The sequence below is a fragment of the Sardina pilchardus genome, chromosome 5, assembly GCF_963854185.1.
Source record: "Sardina pilchardus chromosome 5, fSarPil1.1, whole genome shotgun sequence".
Taxonomy (NCBI): Eukaryota; Metazoa; Chordata; class Actinopteri; order Clupeiformes; family Clupeidae; genus Sardina; species Sardina pilchardus.
In genome coordinates this window covers 27,131,771-27,144,397 of record NC_084998.1, presented here as the reverse complement: position 1 = coordinate 27,144,397, position 12,627 = coordinate 27,131,771, and the positions used below count along the sequence as shown (strand labels likewise).

At 44.8% G+C, this 12,627-nt stretch overlaps 1 protein-coding gene across 2 annotated transcripts; it reads right to left on the bottom strand.

Moving 5' to 3' along the window:
• Positions 1–659: 659 nt before the first annotated feature.
• b4galt4 (UDP-Gal:betaGlcNAc beta 1,4- galactosyltransferase, polypeptide 4) lies at positions 660–12,453 on the bottom strand. Of its 2 annotated transcripts, none has more exons than XM_062537160.1 (8): positions 12,363–12,453; positions 9,024–9,701; positions 7,570–7,735; positions 7,070–7,308; positions 5,981–6,171; positions 5,059–5,181; positions 3,997–4,101; positions 660–3,674 (listed from the first exon to the last, which is right to left on the bottom strand). In XM_062537160.1, exons 2-8 carry the CDS (start codon positions 9,144–9,146, stop codon positions 3,545–3,547), a joined length of 1,077 nt encoding a protein of 358 aa, XP_062393144.1. In that variant the 5' UTR covers positions 9,147–9,701; positions 12,363–12,453; the 3' UTR covers positions 660–3,544. The 2 variants fall into 2 exon arrangements, with proteins under 2 accessions (XP_062393144.1, XP_062393145.1); XM_062537161.1 differs by having other exon boundaries at positions 9,024–9,697; positions 12,363–12,422.
• Between the last annotated feature and the right edge of the window lie 174 nt (positions 12,454–12,627).

Here is a 12,627-nt window from a genome sequence, read left to right as displayed (position 1 = left end):
GTCTCCCTTGCGTCAGCCTCAGTCCAATTTATAGACATTTCAATCGCTAGCTTGCTTACTAGAGCTGCGCAAACAACCGTGCCCAACCCTGCCGACCAGTGGTATAGTCTACGCAGGATTACACAGTATACCCACTTAAAAAGCATCACCATCTCAGTATACCCACTTAAAAAGCACCACCATCTCAGTATAACCACTTAATACCTATCCTTGCCTATTTTAACATTTGGGGTAGGGCTGCTCGATTATGGTAGAACTCATTATCACAATTATTTTGTTCAATATTGAGATCATGATTATTAACTGTGATTGCTCTGATTTTGGAACTATCATCCGTATTCAAAATTGACTTTTTTTTTCATTTTTAAATTGAATTAAATATTATCTGTATCAAAAACGTTTTGTCACTTCAGTTTTCAGTTCTCAGTGATTCTTTGTATGGAGCAGTGACCCTATAATGTGTTTGCGGACGTGCATTCAAACTTGCTATTCAAACTTTTATGTTCGCACAGGCGAACATGAAAGTAAACTTAAAGACAAAACAAAACAAAATTTGCCTTTGCCTGTGAATTTGAATGCAGTTCGGGTTCAAAGAACTTCACCATCACTAGGTCCTGATTTAGGCCCAGAACTCACTCAGCCAACACAGCTTGTTTACAAAGACAGATTTTAATCAACAGGCTTTAATCAACAAGGAAATCATTAGGATTGACATTTTAAAAAACACCCCCTTGATTTTGTTCAAAGGTCAAATTATTATCGTACTATATGACCTTTCCATTCCATAATCTCTACTCCCATTTATTCAATTTTGTACCCTACTAATTGTTCAACCATTTAAAACCTAGTCAAACATATATAGGCTTTCAAAACACAAAGAAAGGGACTAAAACAATTCAATGAAAAGGATAGTCAAAGGTATTTTAAAAAGTTTTGAATTTCCCTTTAAGGTCTCACTCAAAGAAACACTCACTATGATAATGTAATGATTACAAGAATAATCTTGATTCCAGGGCTCAAAAACAATCTTATCCACCTTTTTCATAGAAGGCCAAACCGTGAAGAGCTTTATTACGAGTTCTAGGTAGCTAAATGGCAACTCCTCCTTCAGACAAACGCTTCTGGTGGGCAAAATAAATATCCATTAATAATCAACAAAAACATCTCATTATCCTCTTGGTAACAAGCTACACGGGGGAACCTACTGAAACATGGAACTAAACTGCAGTAAGGCACCGCTGGTTGAAGTCCTTCAGTCATGGCCTCTGGGACGGATGGGTAGAAGGCCATGAGGGACTAGCCTAGGAGTCCCATTGGAATTTACACTATTCCTGTTGGCATGGAGATGATGATCAATGCGTTCTCCTGGTTACGTTTTTCTAGTTCTAGATTCTAGCTGTAAACAAACACCTGCCCAAAGTTACCTTGGTGACCTGTCTCATCTGATACAGAGCCATAATAGTGTATCTATATGGCTCTGATCTGACACATTCAATATGTTCTTTTTTTTTCACAGTACAAAACGCCTCCTACAGGGCTTATAAAACTAATGCAGTCCCAATGCTCTGATAAGGACGACAATGAGTTCCAGTCAGATTTACATTCACAGACATATAAAACAAATAAAATATGCCACTCAGCTTGGCAACACATTCCCTTCTTGGCTGTAAGAATCTTTTATGTGTCAGTAAAATCGAGGTGGGTGAGTCTACATTCGCTTCTGCAACAGTGTATATGGGGGGGTATATCTGTGTGTTACCCATGTAAACTCTGGAGTGTCTGTATATGCATAGGACGTGTGTCTCATGTGCACGAGGGGGGAGAGTGAGTCACTTTCACATCTTGACTAAAAAAAAAAATCAACGTAGTTAACTTGTAACCTGTCAGTGTCAAGCTCCTTCCAGTCATTGTTATGCCAGTTTCCATTGAAAGGTACCTGTTCAACTCGACTGAGTTTTGGCTCACCAGGTGCTTCCTTCTCCACCATGAAAATGTACTCCTTGCCTTTTACGTAACTGGGTGGGATAGCGTTGCGGAAAGAAACTACCAAAGCGTCATTAACATGGGACACACAGTAACAACAATTGTAATGACGGAGGAAATCAGACCGTAGAGAGAGGCCGAATGCTTTTCGCTAATTCCATTGTCAGAGTGCCAGACTGAATTTACGAATAGACCGGTTTTGAATAATAATGTAATGTTACTGTCAATAACGGCAGCTTGCTTGTCGAACTAGCACTGACAGTATGGCAAAGTTATTGAAAATGGCAGCCTTGTTCAGAATGTTACAAAGGAACCATTCAGAAAACCAATCAGAAAACCAATCAGTAACCAGCGATACTTTCACTTCCCCTTTGGTATTGGCCCAGCTCACTCGGAACCTTGACAGAGATAAGCCCAAAAATAGAACCTGGTACCAGTTCTTCCTTATAGAAAATCAAAAACTGTGAGTAAAGTCGAGGTGAAATGAGCAGATAGCATTCAGTGGAAAACCATCATTAGACTGTTGAAATGTGTCCTTTCAGACCATCTTAGCAGACACACAACAAGAGACGTCAGTTTAAACAGATCAACCGTATAGAAATAAGAACATAACATCATCCAAGGAAAAAGAAACAGAAATTCAGAACCGCTAAATAACATATGTATTTCCATATCTTCCCTATTTTGTAGTGTCAGAAGCAATTCCCCCATCTGAAGGATGCGGCCTCTGTGGAAGTGCGTTTCTCAGTCAACGGTGAAGCAATCTCTGCATCAAATACAGACAGCCTCTGATAGGGAAGGTTCCTCAATAAGGCTGAAGCATCCTCAGCATGAGAGACTGAAAGCCTCGGATAAAGAAGGTTCCTCAGGCCACACTGAAGCATCCTCAGCATCAGAGACAGATAGTCTCGGATAGGGAAGCATCTTTAGCATCAGATACGGATGGCCTCAGATAAGGAAGGTTCCTCAGTCCACGCTGAAGCATCATCAGCATTAAAGACAGATAGGGTGCCTCTCATTTGTCTTTTTATCTATCCTCTTTCCTTCCTTCGTCCTCGTTCCCACTGATCTAGATAAAGAATGATGGGGCGGCAACAATGGGATAGTCTATCCAGTGTTAGTTATAGATCAGTGGGAACGAGCCTGGTCTGGAGGACCGAGCATCGAGGAGAGGTTGAGAGGCACCCACAGTCTCGGATAGGGAAGCATCTTTAGCATCAGATACGGATAGTCACAGGTAGGGAAGCATCTTCAGCATCAGAACGGATAGCCTCGAATAAGGAAGGTTCCTCAGTAACACTGCAGCATCCGCAGCAACTGATCCTGAACAGATTTGAGGAGTTGCTCTTAGCTGGACAAACCTGGGAGGGAGGCTGTGTAGTGTTTGTGACACACACAGGTTGTGGATGGGAGGAAAAGCTTATTTTGGACCAACACACGCACGGCAATCTAGGGATGGTCAGTGTCAACTGTGATGTTGACAGAGCAGGGCAACACACACACACACACGCACGCACACACGCACGCACGCGCGCACACACGCGCGCACACACACACACGTCTAGGGATGGCCAATCTCAACTGTGATGTTGACGTAGAGCGGAACTTTCTGGATGGAGATGGTTTTATAGGAACAGGAGTTGAGCCCATCTGAACGCCACATGTGAGGAGTCCGCCGCAACAGAGACATCCTGTTCAAATACACACACACACACACACACACACACACACACACACACACACACATAAACATATTTATATTAACGTTATAAATATATTATATATTTAAGTTTTTATAAAATACCCTGAATGAATGTGCGCACACACACACACACAACACACACACAACACAACACACACACAACACACACACCACACACACACCACACACACACCACACACACACCACACACACACCACACACACACCACACACACACCACACACACACACACACACACACACACACACACACACACACACACACACACACACACACACCACACACACACACCTGTCCTTGTTGATCTCGTTGCCACTGTCCCTCTTGTGGAACACCATGGTGTATCGGGCCACCTCAGACGAAGGCCTCACAATCTTCATCTTCTGCAGCTCCACCCTGTGGAGGAGCATGGAACTGAATAATGAGTGTGTGTGAGTGTGTGTGAGTGTGTGTGTACGTGTGTGTGTGTACGTGTGTGTGTGTACGTGTGTGTGTGTACGTGTGTGTGTGTGTTTGTACAAGTGGATTAAGGTCACAGATCTGATTTTATAATCTGAAATGTTTAGTCCATAATCTGATATCTGACCTTCGCCGTGAGAACAGAATCACTCAGTCGAGTCTAAATCCAAGTCCTTGTTTTCTCAAGTCCTGAACAAGTCACTGTTGTATTGTGCAACCGCATATTAACATACCACTTTCAATATCATTCTTATCAATATATCATACTTTACATATGAAACCGTTTTAAAACACTTATAAATCACAAGCCCAAAGACTAACAAAGTATCTTTGATATTTCACAGAGGCAATACAATGTCCCAACAGTCATGCTACCAAAGCAACTTTAATTGAGTGAGGGGTACACATGTGAGGTCTGTGTGAGTAAGGGACTAAAGTGTGCAGATGATTAATCATATTGAGAATTTATATTTCAATAAAATAAAAATAAAAAAAACATATTTAATGTTGGCCAATTAGACAATGGCAAACTAGAATGCAGTAGGCCTACACACAACAACAATGAGCAGGGATGGGAGTAACAGGGAAACAGTCATGTTAAATTTCCCATCATGGAGATGATCAAATTAACAGTAATCCTTCCTGCTCTTAAAGATTTATAGATCTGCATAACATATTGTCTCAAAATTGAAAACATAAATAGTGTGTGTGCATTTGTCTGTGTGAGTGCATAACTATGATGAGAGAAATGTGCTTTTTCGAGGCAATGTGTGGTGTGATTGGGTGTGGGGCTATGTGTCACTTTCTCTACTCTGTGTGTGTGTGTGTGTGTGTGTGTGTGTGTGTGTGTGTGTGTGTGTGTGTGTGTGTGTGTGTGTGTGTGTGTGTGTGTACCGTATTCGGAGGTCGTCGTCCTCCCCTCCCCAGCCCCAGTAGCCGTTGGAGAAGCCGTTGACACGGGAGAACTGCTCTTTCGTCATTGCCGTCACACCTCCAAAGTAGCCCTTATAGCGCAGCCTGGGGATGGCAACACTAACTTCAGCAACTCATCACAGCCTGTTTTCTTCTGTTCAGAAAGCTGGCTCTAACACAGAATGGTTGAAGTGATTGAAGTGTGTTCATCAACCAGATCTTTGTTTACATTCTAGTTGACCATTTAAATCACAGCATCAGGGACGCTCTACATTTAGAGAATGGCAAAACCCCAGATGCTCAGATACCCCGTAATTTCCTGACTATTAGCCACGGCTTAACATTGATTTTGCAACATTTCTTCAGCTATGAGGTTAATACAGGGGGACAGTTAATATGGTGTTAATATGGTTTTGTTTCTTTTAACTTGCATAAAACACTGTCCTGCGGCTTATACACAATGCGGCTTATAAGTGGGAAATTACTGTACTGTAGACAGTCAGACTTCATCTATACAAATACCCTCAGATTTCCCCCACAGACTGTATAGACAACACTGAAACTCTAGATCTTTGGAGTAGAATTCTAGAAGGAACCAGAGCAGGAGAGAAAACAGAGTGGCAACACTCCCATAGAGACAGTGGAAGAAAATGGCAGCGCCATGAGAGTTTTGGAACTTCAAACGACCAATCTCTTCTTTAGAAGTCAATGAGTTAATTGATGACACCCTCCGGCATCCAGAAATACATCCCACCCTCCTGCGAGTCAGCCATTCAGCGCAGGTTTTTTGGAACTTTTGATCGTGGGGACGGCGACATCAAAGAGTGCCGCAACTCTCTCTAACTCCTCTATGGCTCTGGAAGGAACTAGGAAAACAATTCCCTCCTCGACAGGTGAAACTCACTTGTATCCCGTCACGTTGCGCCCCACCACCAGGTGTTTGGGTTGCTGGGCGTGGCAGGTGTAGAGGTTCAGGTCGTTCTCGGGCACCAGGTCCACGTCGTGGAAGATGAAGCAGTCCCACGGCTGATCCTTCAGAGCCTCCAGGTAGCCCACGTTCAGCAGTTTTGCACGGTTAAACGTGACATCGCCAGCCTGGGACACACACACACACAATATATGAGTCATGTGTTAAGCTACCTCAACGTTCAGATCAAAGTTACGCCTTTGGCATGTGCATGTATGTAAAACACCTGGTGGATGACAGATTCCATAGTGTAGCTACTCTTTAGGAAAGTGTGTGTGTGTGTGTGTGTGTGTGTGTGTGTGTGTGTGTGTGTGTGTGTGTGTGTGTGTGTGTGTGTGTGTATAGTCTATTTATATAGCACATTTCATACAGAGGTCATTCAATGTGCTTTACTTAAACAAAAGCACACAGGAATAGCTAATAAAAGCATAAAAGGGCAATAGTTGAAAAGTGTTTAAAAAGTGATAATTAAAAGACATAAAAAACAACAACATAGAATGATAGAAACATACTCAGTGATGGTGACACCAGTCAAGCACCCAGTGAACAGAAGCACTCTGTAGAGATTCTGGAGTTAGTCTCAAACTGTGTGCACACACATATTTCCCTTCAGGGCCAAAATGGCCGACCACAGGGCGCGATAGTCCCCCTCGTGGAGTATTAACACCCAAATAGTTAACACTGGTAGAGCTGTAACTCTCAAGCCGCAAAGAACGAGCCGTCACACTCTGACTATATCCGATCTGTCTATCCTGTTAGAATGACAGGGCAAGTACTGTGTGTGTGTGTGTGTGTGTGTGTGTGTGTGTGTGTGTGTAATGTATCAGATGGGTGACATATACTGCAGTGTAGTTGCTGCCTCTGCAGGAAAGGGTGTGTGTGTGTGTGTGTGTGTGTATGTAAAATGTACCTGATGAATGAAGTAGATGGCGTAGTGTAGCTGCTGTCGCTGCAGGAAAGGGTGTGTGTGTGTGTGTGTGTGTGTGTGTGTGTGTGTGTGTGTGTGTGTGTGTGTGTAAAATGTACCTGATGAATGACGTAGATGCCGTAGTTTAGCTGCTGTCGCTGCAGGAAAGGGTGCAGGTAGTGCAGCAGGTAGAGGAGATGCTTCTCGCGGTTTCTATGGGGGATCAGCACGGCAACCTTCTGCCTGCTGATGCAGTCGCTAGGCTGCGACTGGCCCCCCGGAGACAGCTGCTCGCGGTTCTCCTCCTCAACGTCCGACAGGGACAGCGAGGGCGGGAAGGACAGGGCCATAGCGCCACCTGGTAGGGTGGAGGACACACACACACACACACACAAAAACACATCAGACCACAGAGAAACACACTTCATAGGTACACATACCCTTTCAGATCCATACTGAGCTACTCTCAACCAGCTGCGAAACCACACTGTGATACACCTACTCACGTTACCATGTCATGTCCTATTCCCACACACACAACCAATCACTCATTCACTCTCTCTGACACGATGCTCTCACACACACACACACACACACACACACACACACACACACTCACGCAGCAATGGTGAGCGCTCTGGGCAGTTCTGCAGCGGGGGCCTTGGAGGTTTCTCAGCGCTGGCTGCAGGTAGCTGTGAGGAGGGGGGGTCGTGTTTGCCCCCCCCAAGCAAAGAGTTGATGTTGCGCAGGTCCCCAGCACTCCCCCAAATCAGACGCGGGCCCTCCTGGGGAACACAGGCACAAAGGCAGAGAAGTGAACCAACATGTCAAGAGTTCAGTCACGTTTGAGTGTGGGTGTGTGAGCGCTGTGCTCAACCGGATGGCCCTGACGGTGGGTGTGTAGGTGTGAGTATTCATGTTGTGCTCAGCTGGCTAGCCCTGACACTCTGTGTGTGTGTGTGTGTGTGTGGTGTGTGAATGACATAAGTTTACTTCTCTGTAAACTTCAAGAACCGCAGCAGTACCGAGTTTATGCTGACTGTTGTCTACATCACAGAAGTTGGTAGACTGTTTTGCAATTGTTTTTAAATGAGCCTCACTGTCTAGGTCACAACAGCTTCAAGCAAAACCTGACGCTGCGCACATTTTGCTTTTTGGAAAACAGCAGTCAGAACAAGCGAGTGTGCTAGTGAAGTCAGGGGATGACCGGCGTGAAACTGATTGTGAAACTGTAGTGCTGCTAGCAACGCCTGCAAACATCAACACATGCAGTTGGGGCCCCAGCTGTGGCGCAGCTGCACCGTGCACCTGCTGCCCGGGTTCGATTCCCGCCCCCTTTCCGGATCCCACCTCTACGCTCTCTCCCACTCACTTCCTGTCATTCTTCACTGTCCGGTGAAGCCCGCCAAAAAACTAAAATACACTTTAAAACATGCAGTTGGAAAATGCAGAAATGTATTTACAGCAAAGGTAGGCAAAGAACGAGGTAGCGTTAGTAATCATCTGATTCAATGTGATTGCTTAGGTTGGGCCAATGTCTTCAGAGTTATGGCTATGTCTACGCCCGTCACCATGTTAGCTTGCAAACAATGCCAAATCACTAGACCAGACTCTGTTGACTTTGTGAATGGGTCTTGCTTGCCAGCTTACACTTATCCCGTTATCACATTTGTGTAGACATTATCTTTTTAAAAGTTTTATGGCCGGCAAGTTAATCTTACCGTCCATAAAATCTTGTGTTTGTGTGTTTGTGTGTGTTGCACGGTGCTCACCAGGATGGCCCTGATTGTGTGTTGGAGTGTGTGTGTGTGTCATGTCCACCTGGATGGCCCTGATTGTGTGTGCGTTGCGTGGTGCTCATCTGGATTGCCCCGATTGCGTGTGTGTGTTGTGTGTTGTGTGCGTGTTGCATGGTGCTCACCTGGATGGCCCTGATTGTGTGTGTGTGTGTGTGTGTGTGTTGTGTGGTGCTCATCTGGATTGCCCTGATTGCATGTGTTGCGTGGTGCTCACCTGCATTGCCCTGATTGTGTGTGTGTGTGTGTGTGTGTGTGTGTGTTGCGCGGTGCTCACCTGGATGGCCTTGACGGTGTCGCTCCCGGCGAAGGCGGTGATCCAGACCAGCAGCACCAGAGAGAGCAGCAGCAGGAAGAGGAGCTTGGCCCTCCTGGCCACCTTGCACACCGCAGAGAACATCGTCAGCACAGGAGCAACTGGAGCCCCCTGGTGGACAGGTGAGGAAGCACCTCAGCCAGGTGTCTGTGGAGCCAGGAAGTCTGTATTCCTAGTCTTCATCAAGGCAAATGATGAAGGAAACTGCTGCAGTTACTCACACACATCCATCTTTTGACAGTCAGGATGCCGTCTATGTGCTGAATTTCCCCTTGAGGATCAATAAAGTATCTATCTATCTATCTATCTATCTATCTATGTGTGTGTGTGTGTGTGTGTGATGCCAGAGGAGGGCAGTGGTCCGCGTCAGGTTAGAGGAGTCCAGACAATGATTAACACTTGAACTTCTTGTCCGTTTGACTCAACAGGCTTCCCCTCCTCTTTAGTAAGACAGCATCCGGGATCCAGTATTTCAGTGCATCAACAAACACGTCCACGGAACACTGTGTTAGTGTCCGTCTCCAAAACGTAACTGGATCCCAAATAGTTAGCTCCTCTTGTGAACGCTGGCGTGTCGGAAGGATGTTGGTCTCTGGAGTCTCGTCTGAACTTGTCGACTGAGGTCTGGCAATAGTCTACCTGCAACCACAAGACAAGATCAGATGAGAGACACAAGTTCGTTACAATAAAAACTAGAAAAACACTCAGAGAGCGCAGACCTCCGCCTGCATTGCTCTTCCTAGGTTGTCATACATTTGAACCTAAACTATTCAGATCGCCACCATGTGGCCATACCATGCCATTACATCACTAAGCTAAATACATAAACGCCTCCGGAATCCCGATGGAATTACGGATCACTCCCAAAATGTAATTCTTCCTTGGGTCATGTCCGACCTTTCCTGAAAATGCCATCGAAATCCATCCATTACTTTTTGAGTTATCTTGCTAACAAACAGACAGACAGACACCGGTCCCCAATGAAAATGTACCTCCGCCAAGGAGGTATATGTTATCACAACAGGATAAGCAAATATTTGAGACGGAGGTTCGTCTCCACAACAGTCTGACTATCTGTTTGCATCAGTACAAATACCACAAGTGTGTGTGTGTCTGTGTGTTTGCTTGAGTAGAAATATATCACAACAGTTTGTCTAACCCAGTACAGCAAAACGGTGTGTGTCTGTGTGTGTTTGTGTGTGCTTGTGTAGTACAGCACAACAGTGTGTCTAATCCCACCAATGCGACCTGTGACTGCTGGAGTGTGTGACGGAGTGCAAAAGGGACAAGAGGGAGAGTGGAGCTCCAGTCATTCTAGAATCTCAACAGAGAGACGCCTAAACCATAGATAAAATCATAGATAGAGCGCTATGCAAAAAACAGCTGGAAACGGCAAAAACAGCTGTTCAGGTGGGCTCACAGAATTGGGACTGTGTCTGAAAGGTTGCTCTGAGCTAACCAAAATGGCGCCCTGTCGGGTTCAGAGCGCACTTCATGCCAATGACGCAACAGAGCTATCTCTATGATATTTGGTCTAAACAGCAGACTGCTTTGGCAAGTGAGGGATCTCCGTGGAGATAACAGAATCAGGGAGGAGAGTCTCACTAGTCCTGTTCATTTAGGGGAAATAGACACTCTTTTGCTCGGCGAACAAGAGCTAGGGGGATACAGTGTGACACCATCTCTGGCTAGGAGCTGTGAACAGAGGATTCTTTCACTTCCTTCTCCAGTTACACATGGGCACACTTTCTTCCCTATACAATTGTTTTTGAGGTCTAGGTACAGGACATTTCATATTATATACAGGAGTTTTAATATTTTACATTGTTTTCACAATCGGCAAAGAGCTGACTCCATGCCAAACAGACATCCAGGAGGGATAGGTTGCATTTAGGGTATTTCTTCAGAATCAAACCTCCGTGTCTTTGCCCTCAGAGTTGACAGTTAATCAGTGATCTGCTACTAGCCTGCTGAACATTTCCTGTCCCACACACCTCCACGTCACCACACAGTGCACACACACACACACACACACACCATACTAAGCTCAATCTTTTAAGATTGAACATTAGCCTGGGGAGTCTGCACTTTATTTCTACTGCATAAGAGGCGTGATCAACGAAAGGTGCATCTTTTGGATAAGCTAGTTTGTGATTGGACCCAAAGGTTGTGGACAGGAAGCAGGGGAGATAGATGGGCAGGTTTCCAGCCTGCACTGCCGGGCGAAATCCAAATTTGCCGGCATGGCCAGGCAGGGTTCACTCCACACCCTCCATGTCACCCCACACACACACACACACACACACACACACACACACACACACACACACACACACACACACACACACACACACACACACACACACTTTTTTTTTTTTTTTAATTCTGCTACCCATTGGACCTCTTACATACATCATATAACAATAGTGATAACGACAAGCATGTAACCTTTCAACTGGCGGTTCACAAAACTTCATAGTAGGCATGGCCCACCCGTTCCCATACCTGCTACAGGATGTGAAACCGGAGAATTGTCTTTTGTCTATTAAATTCTGAGCAAACAAAGGAGGAGGAACAAATACTATTTTACTGCTACTTGCCACGTAACGTTAACATAAGTCTTCACCAACCTTTTTGCACCCAAAAACCAAATCTAGCAAACATTGTCTTTCACATTAACCTTTCACACAGGTCTGGTATGTTTAATTGTACATCAAAAAGTCACACTTTGTTGCTGCACTGACTAAGGTAACTAGCCTGTGTGTACCCAGACGAACCTTCGTTCTACGTTACGACCAAAAGTTGCCATTTCACTCAGTGCGGTTGCGTTTATGAAATTAGCAGTTTACAGTTAGCGGTCTTACAAATAACGCTTCTGCTGCTGACGTTACACAAATTCATCTGCAAAACTGACAACACTGCCGCTAAGCTAGCTAAATATTCAACTAAATAGCTAACGTTATGCCTGCAAAATCAACAAGCCGTTAGTGTTGTATTTCAACAACAACCGTATTCAAATGTTCGAAACGAGTTTAATCACTGTATTGTTATTGAACATGGTCACAGTTTTAAAGTTGGCCCACTGTTAATAAAATAAGTGGTGTTAGCTTGCAAGAGCAGATAGCCCCGTTAGCTGAGTATCACCACTTCAACGATAACTGTTACATTCCAGCATCATCGCGTCAAAACAAGCAAATGTGAAAGACAAAAAAGGCCAGGCCGCGTTTTGCCTCAGTCATAAACTAATATCGGTTTAGATAACACAATTAAGAGAACTGGTTGGAAAAAGTTCCATCTCACCTCCTATTTTCTCCTGGAGTTTGAGGACCCAGCGTCCAAGCTGACGTTGACATCTTCGAGTGAACTGCGAGCTGGGGTCTCGTCCTTTACGTCTCCGCATCACTTCCGTAAACACGTCATTGTTACCAGCTGATGATGCATTTAGTTTTATTCATTTTTTATATTGGCTATGGCTATGGCTATGGCTATGGCTATGGTTATTTAGCAGACGCCTTTGTCCAAAGCGACATACAAATAAATAACAATACTAATTAAATTAACAGTG